At 40.9% G+C, this 19240-nt stretch overlaps 4 protein-coding genes across 8 annotated transcripts in view; 1 reads left to right on the top strand and 3 right to left on the bottom strand.

Moving 5' to 3' along the window:
* The window catches only part of LOC104444399 (serine/threonine-protein kinase RIO1), a 35646-nt gene extending 31910 nt beyond the window's left edge, over positions 1-3736 (top strand). For all 5 annotated transcript variants that reach the window (XM_039314058.1, XM_010058053.3, XM_010058055.3 and 2 more), the window contains exons 7-13: positions 7-80; positions 734-810; positions 1168-1251; positions 1357-1449; positions 1544-1651; positions 1755-1829; positions 2939-3736. In XM_039314058.1, the coding sequence (XP_039169992.1) occupies positions 7-80; positions 734-810; positions 1168-1251; positions 1357-1449; positions 1544-1651; positions 1755-1829; positions 2939-3343 (916 nt within the window). In that variant the 3' untranslated portion in view covers positions 3344-3736. The remainder of the gene's footprint in view (positions 1-6; positions 81-733; positions 811-1167; positions 1252-1356; positions 1450-1543; positions 1652-1754; positions 1830-2938) is intronic.
* Positions 3737-7096: 3360 nt separating this feature from the next.
* On the bottom strand, positions 7097-8053 carry LOC104444402 (21 kDa protein). Its single transcript, XM_010058058.3, is given in 2 exon segments — positions 7097-7518; positions 7521-8053. Coding segments are annotated over 2 exon segments (624 nt in total). The 5' UTR covers positions 7849-8053; the 3' UTR covers positions 7097-7222.
* A 5692-nt stretch (positions 8054-13745) lies between these two features.
* Positions 13746-14618, bottom strand: LOC104444403 (21 kDa protein). Its single transcript, XM_010058059.3, has one exon. It carries the CDS (start codon positions 14555-14557, stop codon positions 13961-13963), a length of 597 nt encoding a protein of 198 aa, XP_010056361.2. The 5' UTR covers positions 14558-14618; the 3' UTR covers positions 13746-13960.
* A 1024-nt stretch (positions 14619-15642) lies between these two features.
* Positions 15643-17964, bottom strand: LOC104444404 (pentatricopeptide repeat-containing protein At4g25270, chloroplastic). The gene is given in 3 exon segments (XM_010058060.3): positions 15643-17454; positions 17457-17534; positions 17537-17964. Coding segments are annotated over 3 exon segments (1614 nt in total). The 5' UTR covers positions 17895-17964; the 3' UTR covers positions 15643-16276.
* Between the last annotated feature and the right edge of the window lie 1276 nt (positions 17965-19240).

Consider the following 19240-nt stretch of genomic DNA (forward strand, 5'->3'; position numbering starts at 1 on the left):
ATGCAGGCTGAAGGCAGCTGGAATTAGATGTCCAACTCCTCATCTTCTGAAACTTCATGTTCTTGTCATGGATTTCATTGGTATTCTTTCTGGATCTCCATGATTGTACATTTTCTTTTTCACTTCAAAAGTTGCAATTGGATTTTATGTATACTGCAGGACTCATCATCCCCTTGTTTTAAATTTTTGCTCGAAGTAATTGCTCACCAATTCAGTCTGAGCATTTACAGATGGCTAGTTGTTCCTAAAAGTTATAGGCATAACCTAAGATTATACTAATGTCATCACTAAAATATTACGGAAACTAATGTTCACTGTACACTAATATGTGTCCTCAGGTCGAGAAGCATTTTGGGCTAGTATTCCTAGCAGTAATCATCATCACCTTCTATCAGAATCTGCTAAAAGATATCCAGCTTTTTTTTTTAACCAATGTAGCAGAGAATAGACTTACGCCAAAAATTAAATAAAAAAATAAATAAAAAATTGGATTTACCTCTTTAATAATTTCATGTATTTCATACCTAATTTATTTGTGCTTATAAGAATTCTACTAACTACTACTGAAGTGTCTGGGAAAGTTATTAGCATAATATGGATACCTTTGCTCTAGCCAATGGATCTTCAGTCTTTTCTAGTTACATTGCAATTTCCTCTTTTCATTTTGGCTTTCAGCTTTATTAAAGTTACAGGAGTTAGTTACGATATATTTTGTTTAATTTCCTTATTGTAGGCAAGGCTGGTTGGGCTGCACCTCGTCTTAAGGATGCCGCTTTGTCTTTGGACAAGTTGCGTGAATGCTATCGGGAGGTTTGTCAGCTTTAGTGTTGCGCTTTGTAGAGATTTGGTTACTATGGGTCATGTCACCGTGAACTGTGATGGTTGATGTCAAGTAGATGCACTGTGAGCAATTGAGAGACATCATTTGATGTTCTGCAAGAGAGATTGCGAGGTTCCCTATTCTTATATTCTCTCTTTTTCTGTTCTTTTGGGAAGAGAGGAAGGGGGTGGGTGGATGTGGAAAAGGGTAGTTTCTTTCTTTTGGCTTATCGGAATCTATGACTAATGACCTATCACTTGCAAAAGACTAGGTCTTTATTTCTACTTTTACATTATATTTTGCTGGAGGCCTGTTATCTATAACTGACATAAGTTTACTTTTCTCAGCTGATTATTGCTATGAGAACGTTGTATCAGAATTGCAAACTTGTGCATGGAGATCTGAGTGAATATAACATCCTATACTTTGAGGTGAGCATACATTTCTCTTCTTTGCTTACTGTTTTGATGTGGTCATGAAACTTCAGAATGCGGAAGGTGCCAGAAAACTGACTGTATTTCCCACCTGTTTGGCAGGAGCACCTTTATATCATTGATGTCTCTCAGTCTGTTGATCTTGATCATCCTCATGCTCTTGATTTCCTGCGAGAAGACTGCCTTCATGTTTCTGTAAGATTTATCCTACTGAATGAATAGTTTTCTTGTTTGTAAGGGCATTTTATTTCCTCCATAAGTAAACATGCTTAATGAGCCACTAATACAGGACTTCTTCAAGAAACATGGCGTTGGTGTGATGACAATCCGGGAGCTCTTTGATTTTATTGTTGATTCATCCATAACTGATGATTCAGTTGATAGTTATTTGGAAGAGGTTATTCCTTTACGATCTAAATTTCATGATCTTTTTTCTCAAGTCAGCGTTATCCGTAGAACTCTTGTCTGGTCTCTCATTTAACACTTTGATTCCATTGCAGATTCAGCAAAGAATTTCAGCAAGAGGAAACGTATTGTCGCCAGAAGATGAAATTGCAGACTCCGTTTTTATACAGGTTATTGGGACATCAGCATTTTCTCAACTCTTGCATTATGCTTTTGTTCCTCATTAGAGATTATGTAAGGTGCTAGTTATCAATATAGCCATGTGGGCTCATCAATTCTCATAATGGTGGGCTGGTCAGAAAGCATGTAAAATTCATCTTCTGGGCTATTTATCTGTGATTTTGTTCAGTAGATATGGTCTTTTAAGGGATGAAAAAAGTAGAAGGAAATTCCTACGTCCACATGCCTGGTAAAAAGTAGGAAGAAACTGACTACTGATGTGCACGTGCATTGCCACTAGCAACATGGTAGTTTAACTGGTAGAATTGTGAGTAGAGTTGATATTTGATGCTTACTGGTTTTTAGAATGATCTATGACTCAGCTTTGTATCTAGATAGTATAGCAGTAGGTGTCCGGTGCTATTTTCCTGCAAACTTCATATATATGAACGTCCATACTTATCTGAGCCTGGAACACAATTAACATGGAGAAGTCTCACTGGAATTGAGAAATAATTTTGAGGACAGAACATCGATAATAGCAGTACTTTTTGACAAATTTTTTGTGTCTTAGTTAATCCATATGCCTGGAACCTTTGTTTTGGATTGAAATACAGTCGGTATAACAAGCTTGCTTCTGTCAATGTTACTCCATGAATTTAGGTAGTAAATGCCTATTAGTATAGCATCTTGCAAACTTCTGATGCAGGATCTAACTGCCCTGAGTTTATAAATTATCAACAGGGTATGTAGTGAACTTTGAACTGTGATGTTTTTTTTGTCAAACAAAATATTATATAGCCCTGGGACCAAATTTGCAATGCACTGAGGAATTTCCAGATCAATTGGAAGCGACATGTGCCCAAGTTCATAGCGATGCCTGCTTCTTGGTGCACCAGTTTTTACTCATGAGACTTTTTCAAATGGAAACCCGATGCATGTATTTATGATGCCAAGAAAATACTTTACACATTTGTGGTTTGTTTTATGGAGAGATGTTATAATGCGCTTTGTGGGGAGTAGTAATCTAAATTTGCATTCTTCATTACATGAGGTGACATATCAGGTTATTTATACTGTTGCCTCGGTTAATAACTGTTTGTTTTATGCTCTCTTTTAGTCATATATACCAAAGACACTAGATTCGGTGAAAAATGTGGAGGAGGACGTGATTCGGATAACAAGTGGGAAGGACACTGGGGACATGTACTACAAGACTATTACAGGGTTACATAAGACTCTCACGAAGGACGACGCTAATGCTAAAGAAAAGCCGAGCGATCCTGGTGATGATACTAAAGCTTGCAGTGGCGACTCCGAGTCTGATATAGATGTAGATGAAGATTCGGAAGGAAGTGAGTCAGCTTCCGAAACTGAGGTGCAGGCTCCTGTTGACAAGAAGGCTGCTAGGAAGGAGAACAAAAAGAAGGTGAAAGAGGAAAAAAGGGAAGCGAGGAAAAACAAAGTCCCCAAGGCTGTGAAGAAAAGAAGGGAGAAGTTGGCCAAAGCTCAAAAGACTAGGTAGTTGTTTCTAGCATGTATTGCTATGCGTGCTTTTTTGCATTTGTCGAGTTGAGTCATTTATTGGATAAGATTAATTTACCAGATGTGGAGGCGACTTCACAATTTTTAGCTTGAGAGTAAAGCAAGAGGGATAAGTTTTTGCAGTCTTGTATTGTGTCAGGCTATCTTTATTAGAAGATGCCGGTATAGGCTTCCCCAAGGTAAATTGTATAGCAGTTTTGTTTTGCTAGTTATTATGAGGAAGGAGGTCTTGGTAGGAGTTGGCTATGACTTAATCGAATCCCTGTTTCGATCCACTATCTGATAGTTAGATACCTGCTGTAATTTTGTTCATTTATGTTAATTTACTTTCGGGGGTGAGAGAATTAATAGATTTTACCCGTTTGATTGAGAATGCTTGGTTTTGCTTGGTTTGTCATGGCCATCGTGAGATTGAAAGCCTATTGCTTGATTGAGGTGAGTGATGGTCGAACACTTGCTGTGCAATCACGAGGCTTGCTAAAACCAAGAGTTCGTTAAGCATTATTTCAGGACTCCGACGTGGAGAACTGCTTGCAAATGATATATGACACACTTAATCAGTATTGACAAAGCACCTGAGCGTCTAATCTCTTTGCTTTCAGCGATTAGGCATCATGTGATGGTGCGTAATCTCTCTCTCTCTCTCAGTAGTCGTTATTACACAAGCCACCGGAGAAAGTACATTGTCCCTAGAAGAACTGCTCTCGCGGCGACAAAGTTGAAAAACACGTGACTAGAGAACAGCTCCTAAGAGGGTGTACAAGCCCCTCAGGTGATAATTGCAATTCATAATAGCCATAAATCCAAGCAATGCTATAATGATAGAAAATCTCGACACTCAATATCTGATAATCAGTACTTTAAATATATATTCAGAGTGTGTAATCTGTTCAATTCCCCTGTTATATTTGTGTGAATGTTTTTATGATTAATTTAAAATTCGTGAGCAAGCAAATTTTGATATCGAGCTCGACTTGTTAACTACAAAAGAGCAATCAAATTCAAAGCGCTAGAACATGGATGAGTTTTAATGATAGCTATTGACTTCAATGGAATTTGAAGATCACTGAAATTTTAATTCCAATAACCAAACACACTGAATTTTTCTTTATTCTAGTGGATGCAGTTTGACTAGAATCAAACCAACTTTCAGTGATTTGCCAGTGTGACGGGCTCGTGGATATTTGCAAAGGACACCACATCATTGCCATGTGGCCACCACGTCTGCACGTTCAATCAAAATTCATGCGTTATAGAGAATGAGAGATCTAGGCATTGCATTATTGAAAGCCAATTCAGTGACCTCATTGGAAGAATTGTTGTAGTGCAATGACAAGCAAATGTATCCTTCATAATGGTACTAACTCACCCAGTCTCCACCGGTGGGCTAGACTACAATCTCTATATATGTGAACAAACTCTGTCTCTTGACAAAGCATAATAAAGCCAGGCCAACTATCCGACTTCATTAATTCGTTTGCCTTACCATCTACCATTTGCCATGGTTGAGACATTCAAACTTGCGCTTTGTGGGTGCATGGCGCATAGGGTTTCTCCCTTTCAAACTTTGGTTTTTGTCTTTTTTTTGGTATAACAATTCGATGATATAATTAGACCTGTTAAATAGGTGGGACAGGCTAGGTTTAGGTTTGATGGAAAATGATTCAACCCCAACATGGACTCCTTTAATCTATTTTGACCCTTTGATATATATTAGAAAAAAAATATATATATATATTTTGACACACCTCCATGTAATGCAAATCTTGTCAATCATACCAAACCCAATCCATTTTGCTAAAACATTTTCATATTTAACCCATTTATGAAAACTCATATCCAAACTGAAGGTAAGAGCATAGAATGAGGGAGCATGGGATCAAGAAAGAGTCATAGTAGGTAAGGTTTAAATAAGTGGTGAATCCATTTAATACTCACATTATCTTAAGCCTTACCATTCTAAATCCATTTATAATCCACTTACTGAACAAAGATAACACATCTAACAACTCATCTCAATCACATATGGATTAAGAAATAGATCTATAATCCATTTTGACAAGTTTAAATATAATGGACCAAATTTCATGCATCAAACTACGTCAATCTCTTTGCTCTCGATGAAAAGTGGCTCATCCATATCGGCATTATGGAATTCATGGAAATAACTTACTTCAAGAAGTTGCACTTAACAGGGGCTAAAAACTTAACCCATTTCGTGATCCGAGAAAGCTCGAATTGTCTAAAGACATCCTCATGGTGGCAAGGCAAAGCATTTTAGCCAATGGGTATTAGTCAATCTCAATTACACTACTTTATTGACATTGACTACGATGAATTAGCGGCACAAACTGGGAGGCATTTCTCAATTTACTTCTTAGGCCACCCGCCATTTGAATATAGAGAAAAACCAACTCAATGGGAAGATTTCACGTGAACTTTAAGTAAAACCCTTAACACAAGTCATGAACAATCAATCCATTAACATGAGCCTATAGTACCAATTATAACGACAAAGCTATTAGGATGCACCTGGGAAAATTGCCCAAAAAGTCCCACACATATTGCACTTTTTTTTTTTTAATTCAATCATAAACCTTTCAATTTTACCAATTAAATCTTAAACATTTTCAATTTTTATCAGTTGAGTCCATTTGTCTAATTTTGGCCATAAATTACTGACGTTGATGCCAATCATATCATATAGGATAGCCGATACTAACATGAATAATTTTAATATTTTTTTTCAACTTTTAATTTAGTTTTATTATTTTTTCCACTAAAAAAGGCATATCAAATCATATATTTTGAATTTGAAATCTTTTTTTTTTTCTTTTCCTTCTTTTCTTTTTTTCTTTTCCTTTTTTCTTCTTTTCTTTTTTTTTTTTTTTTTTTTTTTCCTACATCGACAACCGCTGGACCTTGTCGATGGCCAGTGAGGATCACTAACCTCAGGTGGCCCTCCATGGCAAGGGTCACCCTTGCTAGCTCAAGTGAGAGCGACCCTCGCCTCGGCATAGACAAGGGTCACTCGCCTAGGCCTCACTAGCCCAAGCCTAGGCACCCCTTGCCCAAGATCGGTGAGGGTAGCCCTTGCTTGAGGCCAGCGACCTCCACCAGCCAAGGTCTAGCGGTGATTGATGGAGGGAAAAGGAAAATAAGAGAAAAGGAAAATAAAAAATTCAAAAAAATTCAAAAAATAAATATTATTAAGTCAACGCCGGGCATCCTACAAAGGACAGTCAGCGTCCATGTCAATAATTTATGGCTAAAATTGGTTGAATGGACTTAATTGGCAAAAATTAAAAAAAAATTAGGACCCAACTAGCAATATTGAAAGGTTTATGACTTTTTGGACAATTTTCCCTATATATGTATGAGTTGTGCTAGAGAACTCTCACATCAGAGAATTTTAGTGGTGTTAACCGTTAATGTATTTTAGTTTGCCAATAACTTATTGACTTAAGCTTTTGAGTAAAGGTGAACATAACTAAATATGTTAAAAAGCTCGGACTTCGCGAAAGGTCTTACATTTTGTTGTTCATTCCTAACAAAGCAGACCCAAGTTGGGTTGGCTATACAAATGTTGTTACACCTTTGTGCTCGATTATATGTTAAAGTTCCCTCCTCATGAGGACAAATTCATGATTGACTCGAATGCATACATACATTTTGTGATTTAAGTTCCCATCCAAAGTAAGTTATCTTGTTGATTACATAGCCATATGTGGTTTCACGGCAAAATTTCGACAGAAGCGAAGTTATTTACTTTCATACCAGATCATGTGTACAGGCATCAAGATCCAAATCGCTATGAAAATACATCCCAAGATGTTCGGACGGAACATGGTAAACAGCTTCACGGTGCGTTGCTTGATCCCGCCTTTGAGGCGTATTGGTTGACCAAAGCGAGCGCGTTGCTAGTGACCTGTTCCACGTTAAGCACGCGGGACCTGATCGAAGTCTTCAACCGACCATCCAGGGCCGCGCTCGCGTACCCATCCAGGCAAGTTGTCGCGTCCGTCGACGCGGCGCTGACCCATGTCTGGACATTGCTCACGTGCCACTGGAAATCCTGGCCCTTGGATGCGCCCGCCCTCTTCAGCTCCTTCCCCGAGTTCGCGAGCAGGTCCACGCTGTCGTCCATCTCTTCCAGCAATCTTTTATAGCTGCGTACTCCCTCGCCTTGAGTCCCCTGAACTTGGCCGCTCTCGCCACAAAGTCCTTAGTGGACTGAGCCCGGGCTAAGCTCACCGCCAAGGCGGCCCGGGCCAACTGCTGCGGGCTCTGCTTGATCTTCGAGGCATGGACCGCGAGCAACTGCACGCAAAGCTTGGGGTACTCCACGGTGCCGCAGGACGACTTGACAAAGTTCTTGTAACTAGAAGTACCTGTGGGAGCAGCAATAGCAGTAGCAGTTGCGGCAGCTATGAAGTGAAAATAGATAGAGAGGGACGATATCAGGAAAAAGACAAGTCTTGCCATTGATTCAGGCTACTGAAACTTCACAAGGTTTTAAGAGAAGGTAGAGAAGAGATTGAGGATGAAGATGACGGAATCTAGAGGTTCATTGGTGCTTATATAGCAAAAACTTTTCCGCACGCAATTTGCGGAATTATTAAAGTAAAGAGGGTTCTTCTTCTTCTTCTCTAATTTGGCATGGTTACACTACTGCTCCAACGTGGGCTGATTTTCTTTGTACTTGCGTGTAAACTTGTGCATTGTGACTAGAGAACGGCCCCCAATAGGGTGTACAAGCCCTCAGGTGACTATGTAAAACTATTATGAGTTATTGCAGTCGTAGTCATCATAGCCATAAATCCAAGCAATGTTGTACATGATAGATAACCAATACACTAAATATGTGATAATCATTATATATATCGAATGACAATTGCTGGACGAGAAACCTGCAAGCATTGAAGGGGCCATAAAAACTTTATGGTAGGCTATATGGATTTGAAGAATGGAAGTTATTGAAGACTTATGTTACTTTATTGTGTGTTTTGATTGTGTTTATGATTACATGTAGCAAATTTTGATATCAAGCTCGACATGTTAACTCCAGAAGACCAATCAAATTCAAAGCGCTAGAACATGGATGAGTTTTAATGATAGGTATTGACTTCAATGGAATTTGTAGATCGATCACTGAACTTTTGATTCCACTAATCAAACGCACTTAAGTTTCTTTCATTCTAGTGGATGCAGTCTGACTAGAATCCAATCAACTTTTTAGTGTTTTGCTAGTGTGGCGGACTCGTGGATATTTACAAAGGATGCCACGTCATTGCCACGTGACCGCCACGTCTGCATGTTCAATCAGAATCCATGCATTACAGAGAATGAGAGATCTAGGCATTGCATTATTAAAAGCCAGTTCAGTGACCTCATTGAAAGATTTATCAGAGTTCAGTGACAAGTAAATGTACCCTTCAAATGGTACTAACTCACCCAGTCTCCGCCAGTGGGCTTGTCTACAATCTCTATATATGTGAAGAAACTCTCGTCTCTTGACAAAGCATAACCAAGTGCGACGAACCATCCGAGTTCATCTCAATTCGTTTGCCTCACCATCTAGCATTTGCCATGCTTGAGACATTCAAACTCATGCTTTGCGGGGTACATCTCACGTAGAGTTTGCCCCTTTTTACTTTTTTTTTGGGATACAATGATCTGATGATACAATAAGATCCATCAAACGGGTGGGACGGGTTAGGATTAAGTTAGCTCTATAACCATTTTGACAAGTTCAGATAATATAGACCAAATTTCATGTATCAAACTAAGTCAGTCTCTTCGATCCTGGCGGAAAGCAGCCCATCGACATCGACATTATGGAATTCATGGAAATAACTTACTTCAAGAAGTTTCACTTAATAGGGGCTATAACTTAACCCATTTCATGGTCCTAGAAAGCTCCAATTTGTTCAAAGGCATCCTCAAAGTGACAAGGCAAAGCATTTTAGTGAATGAGTTTTTAATCAAACCCATTTTACACTGCTTTATCAACGTTGATTGCGATGAACTAAAGGCATAAATTGGAAGGTGTTTCTTATACTTCTTAGGCGACCCGCCATTTGAATTTAGAGAAAAACTAGCTCACATGAGAAGATTTCACATAAACTTTAAGTAAAACCCCTAACACAAGTCCTAAACAATTAGTCCATCAGCATCGGTATATAGTACCAATTATAACAAAGCTGTTAGGTTGAACGTGTGAGCTGTATTAGAGAAATGTCATATCGGAAAATTGATATATACATGAGTTGACCCATAACTCATTGTCTTAAGTTTTCAGTGAATGTGGGTCTAATTGGATATGTTAATGACCTGGACTTAAACTTCCTTTTCGCAATCTCCTTGGGCAAAAGGTGTCGGACTTCTATTGTTCATTCCTAACAAATTGGTATCAAAGCCGATGGTTCGTTTCGCTATTTGGTGGATGAAGTTAAGAGTAATTTTCAGGTGATGGGCATTATTGAGTGACGATGCAGAGGAACTCACACATAAGGAGGAAATTGTTAGGATGTTGAAGAAATCCCACATTGGAGAATTGGTGTGGTGTTAAATAGTTAATATATCTTAATTGGCTCATAACTTATTGATTTAAACTTTTGAGTAAATGTAAGTCTAATTAAATATATTGACAGGCTCGAACTTAAGCGCCCTTTTTCATGATCTCCTCGTTCAAAGGTATTGGGCTTCCGTTATTCGCTCCTAAAAAATTGGTATCAAAGCCGATGGTTTGTTTTAGTGTTTGGTAGATAAATTTGGGCATAATTTTTAGGTGGTGGGCATTGTGGTATAACAATGCGGACTCAATGAAAGATTTCATATCATGATGCAAAAGTTACCTAAATTAAGGGAGAACTCACATGTGAGCCGATGGTCTATTGCAGTGTTTGGTGAATGAAGTTGGGCTTAATTTTCAATCGGTGGGTGTTGTGGTGTAACAATGCAAACCCAATGGCAGACTTCATATCTTGATGCAAAAGGAAACCTAAATTAAAGGAGAGTTCAAACATGAGAGTTGGAAATTGTTAAAATGCACGTATGAATTATGTTTAAAAAAATCCACATCGAAGAGTTGATGTGGTGTTGAACAATTAATATATCATAATTCCGCCATAATGTATTGGCTTAAGCTTTTAAATGAAGGTATTCGACTAAATATGTTAACCAGCTTAGACTTAAGCTCTTTTTTCGCAATTTTCCCGATTTTCCAGAGCAAAAAGTATCAGGGCTTCTATTGTTCGATCCTAACAAAGGCAAACCCAAGTAGGGTCGGCTATATGAATATCGTTACATCGTTGCGCTCGATTATATGTTAAACTTTCCTCTACTCATGAGGACAAATTCATGATGGACTCGAACGCGTGCATTTGGTAAAATAAGTTCTCGTCCAAAGTACGTTATCGTGTTGATTACATGGAGTCATGAACTTTAGGCAGTAAGTGCCTATAAATATAGCGTCTTGCAAACTTTTGATGCAGGATCTTACTGCCTTGAATTTATGAATTTTCAGCAAGCTATGTAGTGAACTATGAACTGTGATGTTTTCTTGTCAAACAAAATAATATATAGCCCTAGGACCAAATTTGCAAGGCATCTAGGAATTTCTAAATCAGGTGGAAGCCACATGTGCCCAAGTTCTTATCGTGTTTATATCCCTTCTATATCCGACCTTATCATATCCTAGACAGCTACCAAACACAGGATAGGATAAAACATATCCTATCTTGGTTTTTATCCGATCGACCAAACGCAGCCTTAGACTTTTTCGAATGGAAACCTGACTCATGTATTTGTGATGCCGAGAAAGTGCTTTACACATTCGTGGTTTGTTTTACAGAGAGATGTCATAATGCGCTTTGCGGGGAGTAGAATCTAACTTTTCATTCTTCATTACATGAGGTGACATTGCAGGTTATTTATACCGTTGCCTCAGTTAATAACTGTTTGTTTTATGCTTTCTCTAAGTCATATATACCCAAGACACTAGATTCGGTGAAAAATGTGAAAGGGGACGTGATTCGGATAACAAGTAGGAAGGACACTGGGGACATGTACTACAAGACTATTATGGGATTACATAAGGCTCTCACAGAGGATGATGGTGATGCTTTAGAAAAGCCGAGCGATCCTGACGATAATACTAAAGCTTGCGGCGGTGAGTCCGAGTCTGATGCAGATGCAGATAAAGATCCAGAAGGAAATGAGTCGGGTTCCGAAACTGAGGTGCAGGCTCCTGTCGACAAGGAGGCTGCTAGGAAGGAGAACAAAAAGAAGGTCAAAGAGGAAAAAAGGGAAGCGAGGAAAAACGAAGTCCCCCATGGCTGTGAAGAAAAGAAGGGACAAGTTGGCCAAAGCACGCAAGACTAGGTAGCCTTTGCTGGCCGTCAGGTATAAGTTTGATTTACCAGGTACAAAGATGACCGTGCACGTTTCGGCAGTAGCCCAGTTTTGGCGGAGAGTAAAGCGAGAGTTATAAGTTCATGCCGTCCTGTTGTGTCAGGGAATCGGTGTTAGATGATATCGGTATAGGTTTCCAAGGGAAATTGTGTAGCAGCTTCTTCTTTTTTAATTTTTTTGGCTAGTTATATTGAGGAAGGAGGTCTTTGAACGAGATGGCTATACCTAAATGAATCCTGGTTCAGATCCGCCATTGACAGTTAGATACCTCCCGTAATTTTATTTTAGGTTCTTCACCTACTTTTGGAGGTGAGAAAATGATTAGTTTTTACCTGTTTGATTGAGAATGCTTGGCTGGCTTATTTCGGAATTTGCTATGCTATCATGAGATTCAAGGTTGAAATTTGCCAAATCAGGAGTTGATGAAGCATTATTTCGGGACTCTGATATCAATCGCGCATTTGTTTGTTCTTCATGACAACCAACCCTGATTAATGCAATGCCAATGAGAGAGAGAGAGTCCATAGCTCCTCAAAGGAACTATTCTCGCAGCAACAAATCTCGCGTATTTGTGAGAATTTTTGGAGTGTTTGGTCGCGACGCACTACAATTTAAGAATGGCCTTGAGAGGATGTAGCGAGTCCTCAGGGGACTATGTATAACTATTTCAACCATGGTTGTCATTGGAACTACAGTCAATATCAAGTAAATAGAAATTGACCATCCATCCATTCAATTCCCACATCATATTGGTACGACCATATCTACGCTTAGTTTGAAGTCATAGGCAAGCTGATTTGGAAGTGGAGCTTGACGTGTTAAACTTGAGAAGACCAGTCAAATTCAAAGTTCTGGAACATTGATGAATTTCATCGATAGTCATTCAACTTCGTTGGAATTTGCAGCTTCGCCGCTGGACTTTGATTTCAACAAACCATCCAATACGTCCAAGTTTCGTATGCCGTTTGACCAGAATCTATCCAGTTTTCCGGTGATTTATTGCCTGCGCCGCGGACTCGTGGACATTTGACGATAGACACCAAGTCAGCGCGTCGTAAGAAGATTGGATGCACTTCTATCAAGGTTCATCCGAGAGAACCGAGAGAACTAGGCATTACATTAGTGAAAATCAAATTTTGTGACCTGATTGGAAATTTCATTAGTTTATTGACGAGCAAATGTACCGTTTAGAACGGTTCTAATTCACCCAGTCTCCACTGGTGGGCCTGTCCGCTATCTCCACATTTGTGAAGAAACTCGTTTCTTGACAAGCTTTAATAAAGGAAGACAACTATCCGAGTTCATCTCAATTCATTTGTCTTGCCATTTATCATTTACTGTGCTTAATACATTCAAACTCGTGCTTCGCAGGTGTATCGATCATATATTCTCTTCTTCTTTTCGGGCATAACAAATTAGAAGATATGATGGACCAAAATCCATGCAACGGACTAAGTCAATCCCTTTGATCTCGGCAAGATGCATCCCATCCACATCCACATCGACATTGTGGAATTCTTGGAAATAACTTCCTCTCATGACCTAACTTCAAGAAGTCGCACTTAATAGGGGCCAAAAACTTAGCCGATTTCATGGTCTGAGAAAGCCAAAAGACATCCTCAAAGTGACCACGCAAAGCATTTTAGTCAATGAGTTTCAGTCAAACTCATTTTACGTTGATTGCGATGAAATCAAGGCACGAATTAGGGGGCGTTCCTCAGTTTACTTCTTAGGCAACACGCCATTTGAATCTGGAGAACAAGCAGTTCCCACACGGGAAGATTTCACGTGAACTCTAAGTAAAACCCTCAATACGAGCCATGGACAGCCGGTCAATCAGCATCAGCATATGCACCAAATATAATGACAAAGCAAAACCTGCGTCGGGTCCGCTATACGAATGTTGTTATGTCGTTGCGCTCGATTATACGTCAAACTTCCCTCTACTCATGAGGACAGATTCATGATTGACTCGAACGCGTGCGTTTGGTGACTTGAGTTGTCATCCAAAGTAAGTTAACGTGTCGATTACATAGCCATATGTGGTTTGACGAATAAGGCAGCAAAGTTTCGACAGAAGCGAAGTCTCATGTCTACTTGCGTAAAGATCTAAATCGCCATGAAAGTAAATTGCAAGATTTTCGGACGGAATGTTGTAACGGCTTCATGGCGCGTTGCTTGATCATGGCTTTGAGGCGTATCGGTTGACCAAAGCAAGTGCGTTGCTAGTGACCTGTGCCACGTTAAGCACACGGGACCTGATCGAAGTCTTCAGCCGGCCATTCAGGGCTGTGCTTGCATACCCATCGAGGCAAGTGGTCGTGTCCGTTGACGCGGCGCTGACCCATGTCTGGACGTTGCTCACGTGCCACTGGAAATCCTGGCCCTTGGATGCGCCTGCCCTCTTAAGCTCCTTCCCCGAATTCGCGAGCCGGTCCACGCTGTCGTCCATCTCTTCCAAGCAATCTTTTATAGCTGCATACTCCCTCGCCTTGAGGCCCCTGAACTTGGCCGCTCTCGCCACAAAGTCCTTGGTGGACTGAGCCCGGGCTAAGCTCACCGCCAAGGCGGCCTGGGCCAATTGCTGCGGGCTCTGCTTGATGGTCGAGGCGTGGACCACGAGCGACTGCACGCAGAGCGCAGGGTACTGCACGGTGCTGCACGAAGACTTGATGAAGTTTGTGTAAGTGGAAGTACTCGTGGTAGCAGCAGTAGCAGCCGATATGAAGTGAAAATAGATGGAGAGGGAAAATATCAAGACAAAGGCAAGTCTTGCCATTGATGCAGGCTATTGAAACTTCACAAAGTATCGAGAGAAACTAGAGAAGAGATGAGGATGAAGATGACCGAGTTCATTGGTCCTTTTATAACATAAACTTTTCCACACGCAATTCACGGAATTACTGTTAAAGTAAAGGGGGTGGTCGTTCTTCTCTATTTTGGCATGTTTACACTACTGCTCCAACGTGGGAAGATTTTCTTCGTAGCTGTGTGTGAACTAATTTTAGGCCAATCGGCAATAGCCACCAAAGTAGAATCTATGGAATAAAATAAGACTTGCATGAAGTGAAGGTCCGACGTGGCCCTGGAAATGCCAAAAGATTAGGCAAATTATCTTCTTCTTCTTTCCCATTATTTATTCCCTGGAGAATGTGATGTCGTCGCTAAAGACAGGTAATGTGCGACAACATCATGCGGACGCGAGTGCGTTGGACCGACCTTGGGAGAAGCAGTCAGCACCCATTTGATTATTCTAGGTACTAGCAAACAGTAGCAGTGTCAAAAATAACCTCAAAAAAGATTGCTTCGGGTCCCGCCACGAAGCAGGAACAAAGGGAATTTGCATCATCTATCTTTCTTTGGTCCTTCTGATCTCCTTGATAAGACTAGTCTGTTTTGATGATGGGTTCACACGCAGAGAGCCAAGCCGTTTGATTTGTTCTCTATTTCTGAGAAAGCTCGGATCCGATGTTAAGGAAGAAGCCCTAGGGAAGAAAGCCAAGCGAAATTGCTGTCTATGAAGTCTTCTTAAAGTCTTGTTCCGTCCAAGTTACGCCAAAAAAGGAATGAGCACGAGAAAGGAGACTCCAAAGAAAGATAAAAAAAACGAGACAGAATGAACACCACGGTTTCATGAAGCACGCAAAACATGTTTACCCCATCATTTAATATGGGCGATCTGAAGGATCTTCTTGTACCAACATGCTTCTCACGAAAACTATCTAAACAAATTCTTTTTTGTATTGATAGCGTACTGATGGGACACATACCAAAATAATCGCCATCTGATCAAATTTAGTTTATGCGCATGGGATGCATTGCTTTTAAACAATGTTTTGTCCGTGATGTCGTGACTCGTGTGTGCCGGTTTCAGTATATGCAGAAGGAGGGTGAATGTGTGCAACGGAAATCTACTTTCATCACATAGGAATAAAATGAGATGCAAAAGCTTGGTGATGGGACCGGCGTCGTGGGATCTGAAAGCCCACGTTCATCAATCCTACCCATTTGGCTTCAGCATCAATCCAATAGCTATATGTCATTCAATGATATTCATTAATGTATCAAAACAAGCACTACGCATAACCTGTGACTGTGGAGAGAGGTTCACTCAGAAGGTATGTACTGTACTAACCCCACTGATTTAGCCTGAAAATTAGCTAGATAATGAGCCCGACCTGCCTCTCCCATTGAATCCGTTGTCATTGCTCCATCCCAAGCAAAGCCCACTTCCCCGTTTCTTTTGCTAACCTGAGGTAGTCCCAGCCACGTTTGGTCCAATCAAACCAATCTCTCTCATAACCATCTCAAACAATCAGCTTTGGTAAGTGAAATTCAAGGTAATTATCTCTTGACTGTTCTCGCAATCCATCCAAAGACGAAGATCATACAAGGCTCAAGATCAAGAATTTCATGCTCTTCTCGATATGTACACATAAAATTCCAGGATTTTACAAAGGAAATATCACGGGTTCTACCCCTTCCCTTTTTGTGCAGCCTAGCAAGTTTCCAATTCTAGCCCTCGCTCTGCCAACATCATTCTCATCTTCTCCACATCATCCAATCTGCCCGTATTCTCATAAATCTTAATTAGAAGTGCGTAATTGTGTTCATTATCTGGCTCGAGTTCAAAGAGCTTTTCTGCAGCAACTTCTCCTATTTCAACATTGCCATGAACATAGCAAGCATGCAGCAGAGCTCCCCAGACAGTTGGACCAGCCTCAAACTCCATTCTTTCTGCAATCATCGCATGAGCCTCATCAACCATCCCTCTCCTTCCATACAGATTAACCATACAAGCATAGTGCTCCATGCTGGGTTCAATTCCATATTTGTCTCTCATTCTTGAGAACAACTCTTCACCATCTTTAACGAGACCTATGTGAGCAAGGGTGGATAGCAATGACACAAATGTAATGCGATCTGGCATAACATCAGCCTTTTCCATTTGCTCGAAATATGACAGAGCATGAGGGAGTTTGGAGTGGGCAGATACAATAGCATTCCACGACACAACATCCCGTTCGGCCATGTTGTCAAAAATCCAACGCGCTTTATCTAACATTCCATGATTAGAATAGACAACAATCAAAGAATTAGCAATGGACAAAGTCCACTCCAATCCTAGCCGAACAACCCAACCGTGCACCTGGAGCCCAAGCTTCAATGATGAAATACCAGTTAGAATGGCAGATATTGCCACTGAATCCGGCTGAAATTCATCCTGGATCATCCTACAAAATAAATCCACGGCCTCCACCAGAAGCCCATGATGTATATAACCCGTCAACATTGTATTCCAAGAAACCAGATCCCTACTCGGCATTTTGTCGAACACCTTGCGAGCCTGAACAATGTCGCCGCACTTCGCATACATGTCGACGAGCGAGTTGAGCACAAAGCAATCGGAAACGAAACCGGTACGAACCGCGTGCCTATGCACTGCCTCGCCAATCCGAATGGACCCAATTCCAGCACAAGCCTTCAGAACACGGGGGAAAGTATACCGGTCGGGCTCGACGCCCTCTTCATCCATTTGAAAGTAGAGCGCGAGGGCGTCCTCGTGCTGACCCAGCTCGGCATACCCCGAGATGAGCGAGTTCCAAGCGAAGGCCGACGCGTCCCGCTTAGGCATTTGGTCGAACACCTCGTGGGCATCGCCGACGCGGCCGCTGGAGCGTACAACCGCAGGAGCTTCGACGACAGCCCCACATTCCGCCTCAGCAGGTTGGTGGGTATCAACCGGTGAACCGGGCGCCCTGGTGGAAGGCCCCTAACTGGTAGCAAGCTTCGAGGACGGAGGCGAAGATGCCGACGTCGATGGCGACGCCGTCGGCTGCCGAGGCCTCGAGGTCGCCGACCACCCGGTCGAGAGCCTCGAGCTTGGTGCGAGGGCGGGGCCTGTGGTTGGACGAGAGAGGGGTCGGGGCTGGTTTTCGGAAGGGGAGGACGGAGGCGGCGGGTCTGGTCTTGCGGGCTCGCTTGGCTGGCTCGTGCCGGCTGGTGGTCTTGCGAGTTGCGGGAGACGAGAGGAAAACAGGGGAGGAGGGAGTCGAGGGGGGACGAGGCGGGATGCGAAGCGGGATGCATTTTGGTTCGAAGGAGTGGACCGGCATGGCGGGAGAGCTTTGGATATGAGATATCCCCGCGCATGGGGGTGGGGGCGATGAAGGAATTACACCTTTGAGGCCATATACTCTGTTGTAAGGAGATGGTCAAGGTGTCATGTTCTTATTGGGATAAACTTACTGAAAATCCTAAAAGCTTATAAAGAAAGTGTAATTGAGTTTATAAGTTTACAAAAAGTGCAATGAAATCCTCAAATTTATTAAATTGGCGCAATAAAGCAATTCCGTTAATTTTGTTCAATTTGACTAATATGACTAATAAGAAATATTGAGGTTAATTTTTTTATTATCTTCTCTTTCTTAAGTGGTGCCACCGTGATTAAAACATGATGGATAAAGTTAAAACAACATTGATTGAGTTTGCATATGACTCTTTTACATCTAAATTTTTTTAAATTAGACTAAAAACCATAAACTAAAATAAGGGAAAGAAGGCAAAATGAGCTAAGCACTCACAGCCAACAATGATGGGGATCGCTGGCCTATGGTCAGTGAGGGTCGCCAATGATGGCCACTAGCAGCCCTCTCCCAATTTGGGGCCAATGACTCTCACCGACTATAGGCTAGCCATCTCCCACCATCACGAGTCGGCAATGGTTGGGAAGGCAAAGGCTTTAGAAACTTAGCTGTAGATTTCTTTTTGTCAATTTGGGGGCAAAGTGAAATCTATCTAGTAGTAACTTAGCTGTACATTTCTCAGAAATTTCCTCAGGGCAAAAGCTATTTTTTAGCCCAATATAAGTTTGCATTAAGTTAAAAACTTTAAAATCGTGTAAAGCTTTAGGAAATTCCAAGGCACCTAAAATTTCATTTTCAAGAAAAAGGCGACCAATAATCCATGGACAGAACATAAATACCCAACATTAACTCTAAAAAAAAAATTACAATGCGGAGGACTCAATAAATATATAAAATAACCAAAGCCAAAGGCCCACAACTTAGAACATCCATTAAAGCATAAGCAAGTTCCAAGACACCCAACTTTTCAATTTTCCAAGACGAAAGACCAATAGTCCATAAACAAAACTGATTGGTCTCTGGCATTTTGATCATAATTTTTTTTTTTTTTTTAGATTACTTCAAATTGCATGGAACTTGATGCATTAGAAACCAGACATGTAGAGCTTTCCAACTAAATATTACAAAACCATGTTGAAACCAGATAAGCCTTTTAGAACATGAGAAAACAATTTAGTATTACAATTGCGTAACTCAGCCTTTAGTAATCTAGCATTAGTTGTTGAATAAGGCCTAATACTTATCAATTGTCAAAGGAAGGATAATCGTGGCAACAAACACAAAACATGATTTATTAATTCCTCGTTTAGTGACTT

Source organism: Eucalyptus grandis, chromosome 5, assembly GCF_016545825.1.
Source record: "Eucalyptus grandis isolate ANBG69807.140 chromosome 5, ASM1654582v1, whole genome shotgun sequence".
NCBI lineage: Eukaryota > Viridiplantae > Streptophyta > Magnoliopsida > Myrtales > Myrtaceae > Eucalyptus > Eucalyptus grandis.

Bases quoted from the DNA above. Each gene is read 5' to 3' on its own strand.
- LOC104444403 (XM_010058059.3), bottom strand. From the start codon at position 14,557: ATGGCAAGACTTGCCTTTGTCTTGATATTTTCCCTCTCCATCTATTTT.